This window comes from Lipophrys pholis (genome assembly GCF_963383615.2).
Source record: "Lipophrys pholis genome assembly, chromosome: 6".
Lineage (NCBI taxonomy): Eukaryota > Metazoa > Chordata > Actinopteri > Blenniiformes > Blenniidae > Lipophrys > Lipophrys pholis.
In genome coordinates, this window is record NC_137629.1 from 26,531,084 (window position 1) to 26,551,272 (window position 20,189).

The window sequence follows — 20,189 nt, forward strand, 5'->3', positions numbered from 1 at the left end:
CCGCGCTGGAAAGCCACTTCGGAAACGATACGTCAGATCTTGCCATTTTGACTCCCGAGATAACCGTGCAACAAGTCACACAAACAGGACAATAGATCCTCCGATAATTCGCTCCAACATACAAGCCTGATGAAAGTCACTCAAGGTAGCGAGTGAATAGAAAACAGTGTCAAGATGAGACGTGAGCGGATGAGATTACACACACACACACATTCTGGCTTCCTTTAATTAGACATGTTTGTCGACGGGATACTGAAGCTCGACACACATCCACATCAATCACACACACGACCAAAGCTTGTCTAAGAAAAGATCTTTATTTATAAAAACAGTATTACCAGTTACATACTTCACTGAAAAAAGCAACTTCTCAGAGCCAAGGCAGGTATGAATGGTACATCGTAATTTTACATGGATAGGCAACAGTACAAATATACTATGTGTGTGAAGAGTAAAAAAAAAAAAAAATGAACAGAAAAGATGATTGGTCTCTTTTGAATTAGAAAAACAACAACTTAGCTGTAAAAGTTGGACTGAAAAGTAGAACGAATTGCATAATGATCACACCAACCCCTCCCTGACATACAAATCCCAAAATAAAATACAAACTGGACACAAAAGGAAAGAAGATAAAAAAAAAAAAAAAAGTGGATCATAGACCAAAAATGTGCTTCATATCCACCTCCCAATTAAATTAAATGTCACAATCTCTACCTGAACGGTCTGTTCACACTGGAGCCTCCTCTAAGAGAAGAAGCCTGCTTTATGTACAATGGGGATCAATAAACAGATGGAAATGCATGTTTCGTTTTTTTTATGAAAATTCAGACGTATGTATCCCAAAGAGTTCCTCCCGTCAGTCAAAGAACAAAACTGTAGCACGACTTGGCCGAGAGTTTCAGTATCACTTTCAGCACGTGTCGCTATGATTACGGTTTATATTGAAATATCGTAGTGTTTGCTCACAGCTTCACATCTCAGTACCAGGTCGATGAGCTGTAATGGTCCCACAGGTTGAATCCAGACAGGCAACCTCCAAATAAAGCAACCGACACGAATCTTTCCACTTGAAAAGTGGAAAAAAAACAAAAACAAAAAAAAAAAAGTATGAAATTGAATTATTGAACACAAAAAAAGAGGCAGCTGGTAGATAAAAACTAAGACAATTAAAAAAAAAAAAAGTTTTGCCACAGGAGGGAAACACAATTATATATATATATATGTGTAAAAAAGACAGCATGGAATAATCAACGTGCATTTTTCATGGGTCTGGTCCGTGCAGAAACACACGCAGAAACACATTCGCTCATGAAAGGTCCATATTCATTTCTTACACACACATTTAGTGTATGACAAATATACACACCTGCCCTCTCCTTCTACGCCTGTGCTCATCCAAACAGAGAGAAAATAACTCCGATATAAACAACATTCTCCATCTACAGGGCGGTCCATCAGTCTGTCCCAGCACAGGGATAATTTAAATTAATGAGCCAAAACTATCGCAGTCATCCCATCTTTTTATATACAGCATATACCCTACACACACACACACGTCTAAATACAAAGTCATCAGGATGCGGGTGTTGGCAGCAACACGTTGACAAAGTTTATCAGGAAATGTCGATGGTAGCAAGAAAAAAATAAAAAATAAAAAATAGAGAAAAAAAAAGTAAAAACAAGCAGGATGACAACACCAGAATTAAATGATTGTCAACAAAGGTGATTGCCTTTACAGAGACATTAATAAACGGAGCATAATTCTCTTGCTACAGTTGAATGAGTTTGTAAAAAGTAGGCGAGTACGAGTCTGCACACGCGTGTGCGGTATCAGACACACACATATACAACTAGTTTCTTTGGAAGCCGAACCCTCATCTTTTGATCCCATCAGTGCGGGGATAAAAAGAGAAAGAGAGAGTCGGGGAGAGACGGGGGAGGGAGGGGGACGACAGGGAGAGAGTCTGCATATGTGGGTCTTCTCTCCTCAGTAGCAGTGGTAGGGCAGGGACGGCCCGGTCTGGGTGATGCACACTATCAGTTTTTCTGAAGAGCAAAGAAACACACCATTCAGAAACGTCCACACAAAGGAGACAGACTAAAATATAGAACCAGAAGGCGACACAAAGGCTTATAATGTGGTATTAGTATGGCATGTTGCACAGTAGCGCCGTCACATTAAACATCCAGTAACAATACTTCAACATTAAACTGGGGTAGAATCACAGAATAAGTTTTAATGTTAGAAGAATGAAGTACAAATGCAAACTAATACAATCTACGTTGACACATTTTGATATTTAGACCAGATTAAAGGTCATATCTGTACACTTTAAACTTGCAATCATTATTAACCATCATCAGCGCTTAACTTGCATGTAGAACACTAATCTTGAAAACAGTTTCAAAGCCGGTCACTCACAATACGGCCTTTTCTCCTATAGAACTGCAGTAAGAGGGAAGTAATGTAAAGACTTTTACACCCTCTCAAATGAATACTTGCATACTATTTGCAGTGTACATTCAATTCACACTCCATGGTGCACTAAAATACATTGCAGTGTGAGCAACTGGATAGTGTGGTGAAGGACGGCTCATACGAGTGTAAAACAACTGGAAGATTCTCACTGTAATTGCAGATATATAAATGTAGAGGGGGGGGATCGCTGAACACCTCAAAATACCAACAGAGACTGTCTATGGGACGGAATCACTACTTTACATGGACGCTAATCTTTACTATAACATTTACAAAAAAAAGCTGGCAGGTATTTTAGTGGCTGGACTAAAATGTTTAATTTAAATGGGAAACTTAAAGTAGTTTGTTTTTGTTTTTTATTGTGTTGAAGTTCATGAGTTCAATTTGAGAACAGATCGTTACTCATTGGGGGCTTTTCCACCAGAAAGAACCAGGTGCTAGTTCGGAGCTAGGCCCAGATTTAGGACCAGTTCTTTGTCTTTCCACCGGCAAAACCGCGGCATATCAGGGGCTAAACAGGTGCTAAGCTGGCCCCACATTGTTGCTGGACCAGAGTGGGGCCTGACAAGTCATCAGCTGGGGGCGGAGTTATCGCTACCTACGAGGCGGAAGAGATGCTGAACCGACTTTCTGAAATCTACAGCGAACACCGAGCCCCTGAGTGGCTATAGAGAAAAAATAAATAAATGCGTGGGAACTATATAATAAGTCGCTCGCTCAAGTTAATAATATGAGGGAAGGAGATAATCCAATCCGCGATCGTGGAGCCGGTAGCTCTAATTGAACTATTGTGCTGCAGAGCTCCGGCGCTGCCCTGTCAGCTGCATCGGATATAGAATTTAGAATTTTATTTCACGCTTTTCAACGTAACATCATTGTTCCAGGCTGAGGTCTGCATGAGGCTGCGTTGCGCTCTGCTACACAATATTTTCTCGCTCTTTGGTCTGCATTCGAAGTTCAGGCCAAACTCGATGGAGCGACCCGGACGAAACCGATGAATAAAGTCCGTCTCCTTGTTGCTGTATGAGAGCTACATTGGCGATATCAGTGACGTACGACGTTTTGGAGTGACGCAATGACGTGGCAATCAGTTGGCTCCATTGAAAATGGGAAAAACAACAGGTTCTTTGGCGGTGCGCATTTAGGAATTGGCCCTGGCACCGGCCCTGAACTAGCTCCTGGTTCTTTTTGGTGGCAAAGCCCCAATGATGATCCACAACTTAGCGCTTCATAACAACAGCGCTGAAGTTTCTGATATTGTGACAACGCTACTGTTCAAGCAAAACTTATTGTTATAAATTGAAATCTTAATCGTCAGTATGACTCCACGCCAACAAACTACATGAACCACAATGCACAAGGAGAACCTTGCGGCATACTATACCAGCATGTACACAGCACATCAGGGAGTCAAAGTTAAGCATCAGAACAACAGACCTCCGCCTGTGTTTCAGTACAGCAGGAAGCACGGAGGGTCTAACGCTATAAGAGACAAAGGAACACAGCTCATAGGCCCCATGCAGGGTTAGAGGTCAGTTGGACATACCATGCTGTTACATGCAGAGGGGGAGTAGAGGGGGAGGGGGGGAGGGGGCTAACCATCATAGGAGTCCAAAAGAGGCAGGGAGCCCTTTCTGCCCCCATACACCCCTCGCTGAGAGACGACCAGAAAAAGAGACAGAGAGAGAAAAAGAAAGATGATGCATAGGAAGTGAGTGTGAGAAAACACAAGCGTCAGTAATTGTGAGGCTTAAAAAGGTTACAGTCAGGAAATACTTATAAGCTGTGCGGGAGGCTGAGGGTTAGTGTTGTTAAGTGAGCTCACTGTCAATATATGTGACAGGAATATTAAATACCGGTAAAGTGTCTGTGGTCTCATCCAGAGTGTGTCTCCTCTCCCTCTGGTCCAGTGTAGAGTAGGCTTCTGACAGAGCGTGACAATACAAGAGTTACCACAGGTTTCATCAAGAAAAAAAAACATTTATGGTTTAAAAGTACAGCAAAGAAATGTACTAACCAGGGCCAAGGTCGTTCAGTGGAATCATGTCTCTCTTTTCCCCTATAATGAAACAAAAAAGATCATAAGTGATGTGAATATAAACTCAGACATCCATTTTTGTTTTTCTCCTTTAAAATATTCTAAATCCTCGCCCTCACACTGACCTCTGTCCAGTAGAGGCGTGGTGCTGTCTTCATAGGTGCCGTTGGCTCGGGTGCTGGGGCCATTGGTGGTGCTGTTGCTGGGGTTAATGTTGACCATGAAGTCCGTCTTCTTCCAGCCGTCCTTCTCCAGAGGACGACGCAGCTCTTTGTGAGCCCAGACGAGCTGCAGCACCTGGCCCGCCCCCCGCACCTCACGATCCGAACGCTTGCTGCGGGACACCCGGAGACAAAGTGTGGCAAGATAAATGCTTTTGAACTGAAACATGCAATCTCAAAATGACGTCCGGCTTCTCCTCACATATCAGCTCAATTTCTTGATACATTAAGCATCAGTACACATTACAGTTTTGATATAAAACAATCTTCATCAGAAATAGAGCTCTTCGCCTCCAAAAAGCACTTTTAAATGGTACGTTCCTGCAAAAGGCTACAAATTGTGAAAGCACTCGACTTGAAGTTGTTTGCAAGCCCTTACCCATCTTTGTTGATGAGCACCAGTCTCTCGATGCCTTGCGAGGCTCGGAGGGTCTTTGCAGCCTCCAGACTGTTGCCTAGCACCTCGGCAAGCGTGCTGAGCACAGAAACAACCGTCTCCTCTGACAGAGTGCGTCCAGATTGACTTTGCCCACCAGGCAGGTTGGCAACAAGATGAGGTACTGCATGCAAACCTGCAGGATAAAAACATATAATCCAGATGAGTTGACTTTGAATGAGGTGTGTTCTCAAAACACAATGTCTGAAGATGTAATGATTATCTCACCAAGTAATTCACAGTTGCGGTTGTCAATGGCGAGGTTCCTCAATGCTCCAGACATTGCGCGAACAACGCGATCATTGCCATGAGCCAGCAGCTCTGCCATCATCGGGAGACCTTTCTCTAGACGCACAGTGGCCCTGATGTACCGGCCATACTGAGAAACACACACGGGAAGATATGACCATCCATCCAGGATACATAGATTGTCTTGATACAAGTAATCTGAATTCAGATCGAATTCTGAACAGATGAAAACTGTTTTACAGTTGAGGCTCGGCAATGATGAAAAAAAAAAAAAAAAAAAAGGTACTAACGGTCCATCTGCCAGCACACAAGTTCTGAACAGCACCAGCAGCAGCCTCGAGCACGGAGGGGTTTTTGCTCTCTCTGAGCAGCGAAGTGTAAACTCGAACCACCTCCGGCTGGAACAACAGCTCAAAACCTGGAGTTGATACAAGAGGTGTGTTATGTTACAATTACACTCTGAGGAATATCAACATTTTCTCTGGACACAGATAAAAACCTACAACACTTTGACCAACTCAGTACGATACAGTGGGAACTACAAGGCTCAACTTGAATAGTAAAAAATAATGCCTGTGTAAATAGTTACTGAGGAAACTAACTAAATAAACCTTTGAGTTACAGATAATGTTTTGACTTAGAATTGCTAACAATTTTAAAAATGCCAATAATTTCAGTTGGTTTCAAACAAAGAAAAATTCTTAAACTAAGTATGATCCCCTTTTGAACAGAATCCCTTGTTTTGCACTGGATTTCAGCATTTAGCAGAAACCCTGTAGAAGCCAACAACAAAGACAAAGCTATTTAAGAGGTCGATCAATCTTCAGTTCCTCCATAAAATGAAGAATCTTTAAACATGTTGGTGGATGATAAGACACAAACACCTTTTGCAGGGGTTGTCCTCTTTGGAATGTCAACCTGATCTCCACTTCCGTCATCTCCATCCTTCTTTCCTGCATGTTGAAAAAAAAAAAGAAAACAGGAAAAGTTACGTCATTAAAAGAAAGAATTTGGGTTCGTTTCGTGAGATGCGCATTCAGATGTCCTCAGTCTTCTGTGACGGTGCCTTGTTACTTAAAATGCAAACATGCAAACAATGGAGCAAGTGAGGTCAGCATGCAATGCTGTTTGTGTGACATCAAGTCATCATGCGCATGTACTGCAGAGGGGAGGGCAATTCTTAGACATTCTTTAGTGAAGTTTTGCATTAGTGAATAAAGTGATGACGTGACGTTCATGACAACACCGAGAGGAAAAATCTTACCTTTGGAAAACCATTCATCTAAATACAGCAGAGAGAAAGGAAGAATTGAAGAAGGGAAGGCAAAAGAAGAGAAGAGAGGAACAGGGGGACACATTGGTAGAATGTGAAAAACAGCAAGAGGTGCTCCCGCCAACAACAAAGCTCAAACCAACCAGCAACTGCCCGTCTTATAAGAGCAAATCTCTTGCACAGTGAACATCTGCGCTGCAGAAGTGGTCTGATACTGACCTTTTCCTTTCCGAGAACCGAAGCAGCCGCCTTTGGCCGGAGCCGGGCCCTGGTTGACGGGCATGGTCTCTGCATAGCGTTCACAGCCCGGGACTTCACGGTGAACCTGATAGGACAGATTCCTCAGGAGGCAGACGCTGTTCTCCACCAACTACACAAAACAAAAAACATTAAAAGAAATTATAAAATCTGAATACAAGCTGGCATCGCTTTCATCTCATATATGAGGACTATTGAATATCAAATGTTTAAACCGTAAACAAGTATCTCCACTGAACCTTGTTATCCACATCTTTGCGGTTGATCTGTGATTGGACGATGTACATGAGTGAATCCACCAGCCCGGAGCACTCCCTCAGCTTTCTCCTGGCCTCGCTGCGCTCTGAACTCACATTCCTGTTGGTGGTGGCAAAGAAGAAGCACATAATTGTATGTTTACTTCTCAAAATAAGCCTCTTTTTTGTTGCTTTCCATCGCTGGGTCGCTGGCATACCTAAGGCAGCCAGCAGTGTTGGTCAAGGCGGTCTCCCACTCCAGATGGCGTGGTTTACAGCTTTCTTCTCCTCCTCCATTACTCCCTCTTTCCCAGCCCGAGTGTGGAACGATCACTTCATCAGCTAGGGCGTGCAGGGCGTGGTCCACAATCTCCATCTTCACTGAATCATGCGATGAAAGGTTCCACACGGTGCCTGGGATGATGATATTGTACCATTAATATCAAAAAGGTTCAACATGACAATAATGATAGCTTGAAAAATTAAATCAATCAAACTGGAGGAGCATCTTGCACATTTTCCACTTTTATTGAACATATGCATGTTTGCAATGATTAAACCAATAGAATCCTGAATGTTAGACATAATCAGAGGCAACTGGTCATTAGGGGCAGGTGGAGCTGAGCCCCTTTGAATGTAAAGGATGTTATTATTTCTTCAAGGTAATCGCCAATATTTTCCTGTCGGTGAATAAAGCTTCCTCCTAAATTGCACATAATTTGTGTGTGTGAGGACTCTACTCCCTGGTTATTGGCCTCCTCTTGCTGCTTCAGGTTGTGTTTACTCCGGATCTAGACCGATGGTGTACGAGTGGCGCTAGCCCCTCTTTCACCATGCAGTGTGTATTGCAAGCAGTAAAATGTAAGTGTGCATGCTCATTCTGTGGCCACGTTCATTCAGATCATGGGATTTTCAATAATAAACGTCCTTTGGACATTCAGAGCCGATTGGCTGGCGCTGATTTAGGCACTGCTTCACAGAAATGGAGCGAGTCGTCACGAATGCCAGCTTGTGAGCAGCTTGGGCTAACAGTTAAGAATCAAAATTAATTAGGTTGAATATTTACTGGAGTACGAGTTTGAAATTCTTAGTTTAGTGGAGAAAGTAAAAGTACCTGGTGGTACACTGAGTGAAGCAATGAGCAAGACCTTGTACGACTGTCATAGATATGCAACTTTGCCGGGGGTCCAGTGGTAGAATTCTCATTTAAGAAACATAAGGCCCCAGTTCGATTCTTATCCAACATTTTTTTATAAATTTTTTTGGGATTGGCTATCTTCAGTGCTCAACCTTTTCACAGGGTCAGGACCTATATGGTTGTCATAATGTTGTGGCTAAAAAGTTGTGCCCACTTTATTTTGGCGTTCAGTGGTCTGAAATAAAATTTTGCAACACCAAGTATTTACATATAGAAACGTCACTGGCCATAATTACTCAATCATCATTTTACATACCGAAACCAAGAAATTTAAAAACGGGCTCCGGTGCGAGCAGAAGTACCTGTGATGGTGTCAGTGAGGTCTTGGTCACGGGTTTTCCTCAATAGCCTGACCAAAGCAGGCACTCCATCGCAGTTCTTGATGGCGATCTTATTGTCTGGATCCCGCCCATATGAAATGTTCTTTAATGCCCCACAGGCTGAATGATGCACTTCCTTACTGGGGTGGTCCAGTAGCGACACCAAGGCAGGGATGCCCTTCAGGCGACGCACCTCTGACTTGACCTGCAGACATATTAAACACAGTCTCGTATAAGATGTCCTGAACACTGGCCATTAAAACTAATCAAACCACAAAGAGAAAGAATAATATCACTAATTGACTGCTGCTGTGTGACAGATATTTCACCTTGTCATTTTTGAAAGTGAGATGCTGGAGAAAGGCAGCAGCGTTCGTCTTGACAGGGTCCAGGCGGTAGTTCAACATGGCAATGACCTCGGGGAGCTCTGGCTGTCTCCATGAGGTGGGAGGAGCTTTTCTCAATGTACTGTCCAAAGAAGCCATGCTCCCCCTCTCCATTGTCATGGGAACGCCCCAAGCATAAGGATCGACTCCTCCCATGCCCACATCCAGAGTGTCCTCACAGCTCCTACATGTCAGAGAGAAACAATTGCCTCCCGTCATTTGTCAAATCAAGAGATTAATCAAGGCTAACAAGCTGAATACAGATCAGTACATTTGTGTTTTACCTGAGCCTTCGTCGGTCCATACCCCCAGGGCCTGCTCCGAGGCGTGGCATGGTGCCATAGCCTCCTGGGTGCATAGGTGGAGGCCCCATACCATAGTCATCATATCCCACACTACGCTGATCATCCTCCAAACCGTAGGGGGCATGGCCATACCGCATATCCATCGCCGAGCCCATGCCTCTCATTCCACGGCCCACCTGGGGCTGTGCTGCATACGGGTCCATCTGACGGCTTGGGGCCCGATAACCAGAGTCCAGGGTTCTGTAGCCATCAATCGGCCTGAAGAAACAGGGAAGTAAATGACAAATGTGTAATCCCGTCCACACAAAAATTGGAACAGCTCCAGTAACATATGCCTCAAATTTAGATATGAATACACAAATGTTATTGCATCGAACCTGTATCGCTCATCCATGTGTGAGCCCCGGCTTAGACTGGTGTATGCTTCAGATGGCGGACCTCCCCGGTAGTCATCGTAGCCGCCCACAGGCGCGTAGTGGTAATTTCTCGGTACGGTGGCAGTGGGGTAGTCACCACCAGGCGGCCGGTAGGGCCGGTCAAGCGTGGCGCTGTAGATCCCCATACCGGGCATCGTCAAGCCTCCATCGATGGACATGGAGTCAGAGGGCAGAACGGTGCGTGAGATTGGTTTCTTCATCTGAAAGAGAAGATCAAAACTAACATGTCAAACTGTTTCAGGGAATTTTAGATTTGAATAAAGTCTGTTGACATCAATTCAACAGAAATGTGTCATAAGGTCCTACCCCGTTATCCATCCGGCGTGTGGTTCCTTCCTCAGAAAAGACAGAGTGCACTTCATGGGAATCATCCTCAGGGGTGTAGCTCTCGTCGAGAGCGCCATGTGCAGGGTCCACCATTCTGTACTGTAAGCACACACACACCACACATGTTTGACCCCTGACCAATAATGAACAAATGGAAAGGAAATCATTTATTTCATATCTGTATCTGGTTGTTTGCAAAGACATACCTGTGTGCCGTTTATATAAGAGTCAGTCAGTTTCAGCCGTTCTATGTCTGCATCACATAAACGCCCGTTCTGGAATTAAAGAGAACAATATTTAAATTATATATTACAAACATTTGCCGGAAAAAGAAACACAAAAAAGTTAACTTGAAGGCATGTTACCCAGGGATGATCTATCCTCACAACCAACCCAGATGAAATTACTGCTACTGAAGCACATTCAGTGCTGATCAAACCTTCCCAGCTTGTTTATGGTCTGTGAATCACTGCCAGACACAGAGGAGGACATTTGGAGTGCAGCCATTCATCCTCACACTCCACTTCCTCCTGCACCAAAGTCTTGCATAATCACTGACTGTCACGCTGTTCGACTTGGACGGTTTCTAGATAACACTTAAAAATGCATAGCGTGACGTAATCTCACAGCTTTCAGCAATCAGGCGCGATAACTGGAAATTTTTGTCCGATCGTCCCGTCACCCAGTTAGATTTATCAGCATGCCATACTGCAACCAATATCGTGTCCACAAGGAGGCAGGGCTGTTTTAAAAAGCATCGGAAGTGCATACTTTATTACAATAATTCAAGGGGCAAGAAATCCTCTCTAGCCTGTCTCTTTCTATAATGCAAACTGATCTATAATCAACTCTTGCTTACCTTTGGATCTGTGCTGGCAAAGCAGCCTTCTTTGTCTTCACTAATATTTATAGTGATCAAACATGGAAACAAACATTCAGCACAAGGCCAACAAGACAAATTTCTTACCAACCTTCCAAAGATGTAATGACACAAAACAGAAACATATAATCCATGTCATTAAGTGCTAAAGAAACAATGTAGTAGACTTTTTTTTGCCTGAAGTGAAAAAATGTCAACCTCTGAATAAGAGTAACCTGCCAAAATAATAACAGATCCGCTGCAATTGCCATCTTACTGATGATTTGGAAAAATTGTAACAACAAAAATGATATTTCAATCTTTCAATATGAGCATGAATGATGGGGTAGGGCTATTATCAGCAGATGAGAGCAGTCAGCTAAAACGGGCACATTTTTGAAGTCAAGTATTTAACATGGTCATAATAAAAGTATTCACTGCACATGTTGCAAGGTTGATGGACAGAAAAAACAAATTCCACCAATTAACTACACCACTAATTGAGAACATGATTAGTAAAGACGAGAAGTGAAAATCTGTGCTTTAAATGAAAACACAACATTATAGATGATGTAACTCAAGTGGACACACGACTGTGTGACACATGCACAACAAATGACAATTTCGTAACACGACATGCTGAAACAGGGAGCAAAATAACTGAAATTCCACAACGGGGGCTGATGAAAGGTAGACGTGCATGTCAAGAAAGCATCCGGTGAGGGACACAGAAGGCATGCGATTATCATCGCAGGCAAGTAGAAAGTAGAGCAGGCATGAACTGATGCATGGGCTGATGAGGGTCAAAGAAACAAGAAACATACGCAGGCAAATGCTTGTTGACCGTTGATGGAGGCCAACAGAAATCAGCCAAATGACTCGTGGATGAATTTCAAAAAGGTATAAAAATGATGTTTTGAAGTCAATGGAAAGACGAGAAAGAATGATGATCCATGTACTTGATGCTGAAGTGAAAGATGAAGACGGCAGACACTTGTGGGAGGCCACAGACTGGGATGTTTGGGTTCTCGGGGGAATGTTACCTGCATGTGAGGGAGTGGGCGACCCAGGGCAGAGGGGCTGGTGGCAGGGAGGCCCACCCTCCTCCTCTCCTCCTCCAGCGCCCGGGTCAGCTGTTCAAACTGCACCTCCTGCTCCCTGACCGACTCCAGCAGAGCTGCTGCGCTCTCACACTGCTCCATACACACTACACAGCCCCACGAAGAGAGGGGGGGGGGGGGGGGGCATTACACAAACACATATAGCCTCAGAAAAGCACTATAGCACAGGCAGCCTTCATCCAACAAGACCAAGCACGTCAGTAAAGAAGAATTCATGGATGCAGGATTTCTGCTGCTGATAGGGTGAAATAATTCCTCCTATCTGATCTTGTTTGGTGACTTGATGCCGAGATGCCTTCTTGGAAAGCTACTGGCACTGTGGGGATTGCACAAGAGTTGATCCCCTGTCCGGGCTTTCGTGAAGAAACTAAAGCAGCCACCAATGCAAAGACATGTCTGCTAAAATCTAGCATGGTAGACCCACTCATTCCTATTTTTTCCATCCCCTGAATCCCTTACAGCTGGAGATACAGTTGAAATGATTCCAAGTGAACGAAGGAAAGAACAAAAATATAAACTATCCCACTGGTGCCATTTCAACCTCATACTAACAGTACTGTGTAGTTGAGACCCGACAGTAGACATAATAAAAGATAAACAGTGGAGGAGGAGAGCAGAGATGATAAGAAGGAAGAGTGTGATTCTTTAAAAGCCTGCTTGCTGCAATGACCATAAATTTTTCAGCACATTAATATCCATAATGTCGCAGTAGTTAAAGCAATATTGTATTTTTCAATATCACATGAACTCCTCTTGCAAGAAGATCAATAAAATAGCACATGATGAACACATGGAGGATCTCTCGAGAGTTCCACACCCAAAGTGACAAATTAAAAAGCATTAGTGGAAATGTCCTTCAAAAGTAGACAGAGCTCATGAGCATAAGTGTTTTTTTGATTACATATGAATATCCTTCTTTGGATTCTGAACTTTGAAGGGAAATAGCCAAGTTTTCTTTTTAATGCATCAGCCGCAAAATGCATTATGTCAGAGAAGAGGATATATGCTATGACTTTTGAACATTTTAACCTCAGAAGGTGAACACAGCGAAACACAAAATTTAAACCAAGGAAAATGCCATGCATCTTTTTCTGGTTTAACCTCACGTATTATGGACAATCATCTCAAACATATTCAGAGAAAATCCAAAATACACACCTTCACCTGTGGGCGTGGTTTGGTGGAAGAGGTGAGAGATCCCGCAGAGGTCAAAGGGGGCAGCTCTAGTTGCTCATGTGTAGAAGGTCAACGAACCACCAAGCCCAGAAACAAGAAGGAAACGACTGTACAGAGAAACAGAGGGGTTGGTGGGAGAGAACACCACAGACAGGGAAAGGTGTATTACTGAAGGCACCTCTGCTTGAAAAACAGCAACATAGTGAGAATACCATACAAGTGTGTCAACAGTTGTATTTGCTCTGAGAGCAGAGAAGCGCAGCAAGACACAGGAGCATACAGTAGCCTGTTGGACACACCCTGTATTTACTCAACATTCGGCCAGTGTGTGGCCATGAGCTGTGGGAAGCTGACCAACCTGCCACTCTATCAGGACCAGGGAACATCCAACGTCAGCATAAACAAGAAAGAGGGTTTTCCAGATAACCGAGAACCATATGTTCCCTTATCAGCTCTTGTTTTCTTTCTAAACCGTACCCTTGCTTATTTTGTTTGTCTTCCAGCTTTTTCTCTCTCTAATCAACCTTCATCCTCCTCTGGCACAACTCTTTAAACCTGCTACTCTTGTACTTACAACTTAACTGCGTTTTGTGCCTTCCCTTACAACCCTTTTCATCTCAGCTTAAAAAAAAGAAAAGAAAAAAGATGCATTTAAGCCAAACAATTCAACAGTGGAGACTCAGACAGAGTCTCTTATCTACCGATACACTCTATGCTTGAAAGGTGAATAAACGTAGATATTGCCACACATCTACTTGTACGACCGGTTGGATGAGGTAGAGGAAATAGAGGAGGGAAAACCAAACTTGAGAATCTGCGTCTCTCAGTCTAGCCAACCTGCACATGTTCACTTCTGAGAGTTGGGTGTTCGAGGAACAAACAGGTACCTGCATTTACACTTTGACAGGTCGAGTATTACCAAGTGCAAAGAGAGACGAGTGAAGGCGTAATAAGTTCAAGAGATGTGATGAGTGACTCAGTTTGAGCTTGCATCAGGCTGTGGAAACCAAGCAAGACAGACAGTGATATCACCATCGACAGATTACTATGAAACTGTAGTGGGTATATTACAGGTGCTAATTTGGGTACGGGCCACATCTAATCATCTCTTTTAATTCAAACCCATGACTTGTACAAACACACAGACGATTTTTACCCTTAGAAAAAAAAAAAAGAAAAGAAAAAAAAACTAGTTTGGGGAGTGCCTACTGTGGGAAATAAAAGGGAGGAAAGTGGGAAGGCCTGATGAGAAAACAAGGAGTGGCCAAAGTGTGTTTCCCAACACAAAGGAATCTGTAAGAACTAAAAGTAGGATTTGCATGACTGTGGGATATGGCTCGCTGACAGGAAGACATTATGTCACAGACACATACACTCAACCAGAGTCATTACCTCGTACCTGAACAAATCCCAAACTGCTGTGCTGATCCACACACGTCTATATATGGTCATAGCTTGGGCAGGGCCCATATTACCCACAGCAGAGAGGAGCAAGAGCACGAGAGCCACAAACAGATTAAACAAAGAGACGATGAGGGAAAGACAGCGCGAACAAGAGCTTGCGTTTAAGGGGGGGTGGAGATAAGGGAAAGAGGGCTAAATAAAAGATAAAAGCTAATCTCACATTCCTAGCATTGTCTCATGCCAATTGAGTGCAGCAGCCCACCCACTCATTCACTGTAAAACGACCTTAGCATGACACTGGCTCATCACCATTCAGAGATCTGTGTTTATTGTGCTGTTGTAGCATTTCAAGGCAAACTCGCTGGTCACAGTGACACCAACACAGACAGAACTCATTTCTGTTGAGCACACTTCCTTCTGATATTATAAACCACATTACAGCATGGCCTCAGCTTATCCCACACACACACAGAAAATCATCCATAACAGTCTGTGATGTATCGTATTTCACTAACGAGCCCAACTGTCCGTTTGACAAGATGAATTATAAACTGCGATTGACATTTCTTGGCAGACAGAGATGGGAATGTGAAATTGTGCGTGTGCGTTTTGACCGAAGCCAGAAGGGAATTTGCAGCTGTCAGTCCGGTAGGTTGGTGAAACAATGAGAAGTTTGTGCAACTGAGAGCGCAAGCACAAGTGTGAAAAGAGCCAGACAGCAAGGCAAACATCGTTGGACACATTTGACAGTTTGTGCATGCACTGGAGCTCGTGTGCGTTTCTGAGGGGGGGACCAGATAAAGTCGCTCCAAATAGACACATGACTTCTGTCTGCTTCTCTCACAGCTGTTAGTTTTAGCCTTGAAAGTCATCGGTGAGTTTCGTTGAACAATGAAAACAATCAGCGTTGTCCCACCGCCACTCCCCTCTCTCTCGCTCACCCACTTCCCGAGAAACAGGATGTTATGAACTCGACATCAAGAGATGTGAAAAGGGACGCGATGGCTTCTTTGGCTTACCATGAATCCTTTTCCTTTGCACAACTGCTAGTGGAAAAACCATAAGAGCCTCAAGTACATACACATCAATACTCCAGCAACCCTAATGGAGGAAACAAACTATCAGTACATGATCTTTTTGAATATCACGCAATATCATGCGAACACAAGCCACTTCCTATTTTACTAATACTGTTCTCGGTCTCCTGTTCTGCTTTCAAAAGATATCTGTTAATCAGCACGACTGAGCATTTGCACAAGACACATTTTGATTTCAAAATGACCATATAGCTGGAGACATTTTTTGCCAGAGTGATTTAAATTTACATCCTAAAAGACAAAAAATTCAAGAGAAAGAAAGAAAATAAGATATTTATTGACAAGAAAGCTAACATCATATGCACAGCTTTCCAAACTTTCACTTCAAAAGGAAAGCAAATTGTGTTCTTACATAAAAGGTCATGTCATGAACGTCTTGAACAAATCAAAAGTTTAAAATGTCAAGCAATGACGAGTGAGGTCAACAGCAGCATATGATCGACCCCTGACACACCACAAGTCATATCTACATCCCATTCTGCAGCCATCAGTCAGCATGACTCACTCCACCCTGTCAGAAGACATCTGTGATCCTGGGCTCACGTAACCTACAATGCAGCTTCTGTCGAAACTCTGGTTAGTGAAGTCCACACCTGCCGCCAGCAGCAAAAAATCCAACTGAAACAACACGACGAGGCAAAATGCACATCTGTTTGCACATCTTCAGGTGACAGACACTGTAATTTGCTGATCGTCTGCGCGAAGCCACTGGTGCTGGTTTAAGATGTGCACGCCTTCTAATGGGATTGAAGCTTTAGTCCACTAATCCACTTACCCCCTAACACATACACACGTGATGTGCGCACATAGACACACACAGACACACTAGGCCCTTTGTGGATTAACCTGCTCACCTTTCAGACAGCAGACACAAAAGAAGTCACTGTTGGGAGCATGCATCAACAATCAAACAGTGACTTGGAGATAAACAGTAATAAAAAAAAAAAGCCGACATGTGGTCTTATTAATGCCTTGGCACCTGTAGCACTCAGAATCCACAGCAGGTAATACCTGTGGTGCTTGAGTATTGTGTAAACATAAACCAGGACAGAGTTTACAGCAATGCCAGTAAACTACACCACAACATGTGCCTACACGTAACCAGTGTTTACAAAGAGCTGGTTTACTTGTGTTATATTCAGGCTGACAGTTATTCCCACCCATAGGTTTTCCAAAGAAAACAAGCTGACACAGAACCCACCCAACAGGTTCACAGACTGACAAACTAACAATCCCAGGCTGTGAATTCAACTGCTAACAGAGGACCACCACCACTCCAAAACGGCATCAAACACACAGCTCCATGTGTAAACCTTGTCAAACAACTGAAAAAGGCTTACGATTGCCTTCAGGTACTCTGGGATCTCTCGAGACTTTTCAACAGGGAAAGCCGGCGGCGTGATGGAGCTCAGTCTGATAAAACTGCCAGTGCCTGACAGAAGATGCAAAAATCAAGACATTAACTGCATCTCTAACTAGGTCAAGCAGAGATGCATCCTAAAATATACATACTCAGTAACTACAGAGAAATGAAATAAGGAAGACAACAAAAAAAAAAAATGCTGGCAAACATAAAACAGTTCACATGATAAAGTAGCAACAGAGCCACTTCCTTTTTAGGTCAAACATTCAGTAAAGTGTGCTTTACTGAATGTTTATCCATTTTTAGTTCACATCTTAAAGAGTTTATTAACCTCCGAAAACAGACCATTTCAACTTGCCTCTACATCTTATTCACCAACATTATTCGAATAGCTCAGCACCAATAAATTATTCCTGTATTTGGAAAGACTGTTGCTGTTTTTAATAGTTTTTTTTTAAATTGAAAAGAATAAAACTAATACATCAAATAATGTTTATTTTTTGCCCTCCAGGGTTCAGCTGTCAGAACATGTGAAATTCAAGTGAAGAATATATGACACAAATGCCATGAAGGAGATGAGAGAAGAAAACCGGAGAAGAAAGTTGATAAATCATGGTGTTGTCTTTTCCTTTCCTCCCTCGTTAGAATCAATAAGTGATGGACATTCCAGGTTTTTTTATGTACAATCTGATTTAATAGCGATACTAGTCTACAGTGCTTGATGCACAATATAAACTGTTCGGTAAATCGCAACCCTAATGCCTGAATCGTCGAAGCTTTCAAGTTAATAAAGCCTCGACTGAAACGAATCGTCGTACAGTAAACGTGCACGGAGCTGGGGGGGCAGGCTATAACCAGGCTGCTGTGAAGCCGCCTGATCGTCACCTCCTCAAGCCAGACTGAACTCCGAGAAACCCTCCCCTCCTCCTCCTGGCCACGAACCATCCGGAGGAGCAAGCAGCAGCGAACACTGTCCGTGTTGGATCCAGTCAAATACCACAATTGATTTGCTAACGTAAGATACTAATGTGGGGCAGCAGTGAGGGGGAAAAAAAAAAAAAAAAAAAAAAAAAGCCGTCGATATAAACTGACTCTCACGAACAAAGACTCACGCGTTTGAATCACTCGCTGCTGGTATAACGCCACGATCCGAATAAATGACAACGTTGGAAATCAAATCAAACCTCGGTTGACTCAAATGTTCGCTCATCGCCCGTGTTGACCTGGTTTGGCTGTCTCGCTGCGTTAGCATCACAATAACCCACAGAGCCCCAAAAGACCGCTGCCGACAGCCGGTGTTTCGGTCCCACTGGTTTGCCGGTTAACTGGCGACCGACTTCCTTTAACAGCAGCTATTTCAAAACCCGACAAAAATTCTCAGCTGTTCTGGCGAACGGCATTCAACGGTAACGTTAAGTCTCGTACCTTTTACGAGTCTCGCTTTAATATCTGTTGTTATAAGCAGCAGCGGGGCACTCCTAATTAAGTTGCTCATCAGTTAACACGGAAACCAATGAATCCGAAACACCGTGCTAGCGTTAGCCTAGCAAACACAGATTAGCCACCAGAGTTAGCGGGTTAGCTGAGCGGCCTTCGAAGTCACCGCGGGCTAGTTTTTTTACGTTTTATAGCAAAATCAGCAAAGCCCCGTTTAAGTCTCCAAAAGAGAAGGCACGCCGAGTGATGAAGGTGAAGATTGGGACTTTAACTTTCCGGTTAGCAGAGTGAGCTAACGCTAGCCGTGCTGCTTCATCTGTCGATGATGTGACCACTCCTTTGCCAACGCTGCAGTGCAACACTCTCTGTGGACAACACAAACAAGAAGCAACTCCCGACGTTCAGTAAAACCACTCACCTGCTCTCGGTTAAAAAAAAAAAAAAAAAAACCTGCCCCGACCCTCTTTCCACGATATTCCCGTCTTTTTTTTCTTCTTCGTGTTTTCTGCACTCCGCTACCCCTCCTCTTCCCCGGGTTCTGGGTCAAGCTCGTTAAAGACGAAGGGACATCACCGAGTTTTCTATCAAAAGAGAGGGGCGGGATCAACAAGCGGCTTTTACCGTAAAGACGGCGCGCGCACATCTCCTGCTCCCCACACAGGTGTCTGTCACGAGTCCGCAGGAATGAAGCATTCATTCATTAAAACACGCATCTATCAGGAGGAATGATTTTACTACAAAACCAACAGGACTGGCTATTTCAGGGAGGGTTCAAGGGAACAGCTAATATACAACACTGAGCCACAAATTCCGCCCTCTTCAAATTTATTTTATTTCTTTGTAAAGCTTGTATGTGTTTCTTATATTTCTCTGTAAAGCACTGCGAATCTGCTTGTTTGAATTGTGTTCTATAAATATATTTGCCTTGCCTTGCCTATACGGCATATAAGATAAAAACATTTCAACAACTCTTTAAATAATTAGTCTTGAATGTTGTGCATTCTTAACTATTTTATTTTGACTGGATACACCTTTATGGAAATGTACTTGCTTTACCTTTGTCTCATTTTTAGAATTGCTGTCTATTTAACTAGATTATATTTGGGCTGGGTTATCAGGTTTTTTTTGTAAATAAAAGCATATTTTCCAGGTCGTTTTAATATACAAATAATACAACATATGCACTGATATCTCACTTTTTCATTAGCTCCATTTGTGAAACTTAAATTGCCTGAGTTTAGAATTGTCTTCTTCTAAACATGTAACCTAGCTACTAATTTATGAATCAGAAATTTAAGACTTTCTCCATCAGGACAAATGACTGCATTACTATTTGACCTGTAACATTAAAGGCAAATTAATCAATTGTTTTACTTGATTTAAAAAATTTGGCATTACATTTTAAAAGAAAAAAAAGTTATATAGCACAGAAGTCTAAAATGTCTTTATTATTTTAAAAAAAAATGTAATTGATCATTAATATTTTTTTCTAGCTTGACTTACAGACTAAGAATAAAAGGCAAATAAGTGATCTAAACTTTGCTGCATGAGTGGGAAATACCTCCCACC

At 43.0% G+C, this 20,189-nt stretch overlaps 1 protein-coding gene across 3 annotated transcripts; it reads right to left on the reverse strand.

The window, feature by feature from the left end:
* Nucleotides 1-298: 298 nt before the first annotated feature.
* On the reverse strand, nt 299-19,208 carry LOC308110627 (catenin delta-1-like). Of its 3 annotated transcripts, XM_080465043.1 has the most exons (22): nt 19,039-19,159; nt 13,302-13,426; nt 12,066-12,229; nt 10,370-10,438; nt 10,143-10,262; nt 9,777-10,036; nt 9,379-9,657; nt 9,038-9,278; nt 8,691-8,913; nt 7,409-7,604; nt 7,194-7,311; nt 6,916-7,066; nt 6,688-6,705; nt 6,308-6,376; nt 5,714-5,841; nt 5,403-5,553; nt 5,118-5,310; nt 4,643-4,851; nt 4,497-4,538; nt 4,336-4,403; nt 4,079-4,133; nt 1,869-2,046 (listed from the first exon to the last, which is right to left on the reverse strand). In XM_080465043.1, the coding sequence occupies exons 3-22, from the start codon at nt 12,222-12,224 to the stop codon at nt 1,988-1,990; spliced, it is 2,808 nt and encodes a 935-aa protein (XP_080321169.1). In that variant the 5' UTR covers nt 12,225-12,229; nt 13,302-13,426; nt 19,039-19,159; the 3' UTR covers nt 1,869-1,987. The 3 variants fall into 3 exon arrangements, with proteins under 3 accessions (XP_080321168.1, XP_080321167.1, XP_080321169.1); XM_080465042.1 differs by lacking the exons at nt 4,079-4,133; nt 6,688-6,705; nt 12,066-12,229 and having other exon boundaries at nt 299-2,046; nt 19,039-19,206; XM_080465041.1 differs by lacking the exons at nt 4,079-4,133; nt 6,688-6,705; nt 12,066-12,229; nt 13,302-13,426 and having other exon boundaries at nt 299-2,046; nt 19,039-19,208.
* Nucleotides 19,209-20,189: the final 981 nt, after the last annotated feature.

Coding starts and splice junctions, on each gene's coding strand:
- LOC308110627 (XM_080465043.1), bottom strand. CDS start 12,224: ATGGAGCAGTGTGAGAGCGCAGCAGCTCTGCTGGAGTCGGTCAGGGAG. Junction 8,914..9,037: donor TCACTTTCAAAAATGACAAG/GTGAAATATCTG, acceptor ATATGTCTGCAG/GTCAAGTCAGAGGTGCGTCG. Junction 4,852..5,117: donor GTGCTCATCAACAAAGATGG/GTAAGGGCTTGC, acceptor GGTGTCCCGCAG/CAAGCGTTCGGATCGTGAGG.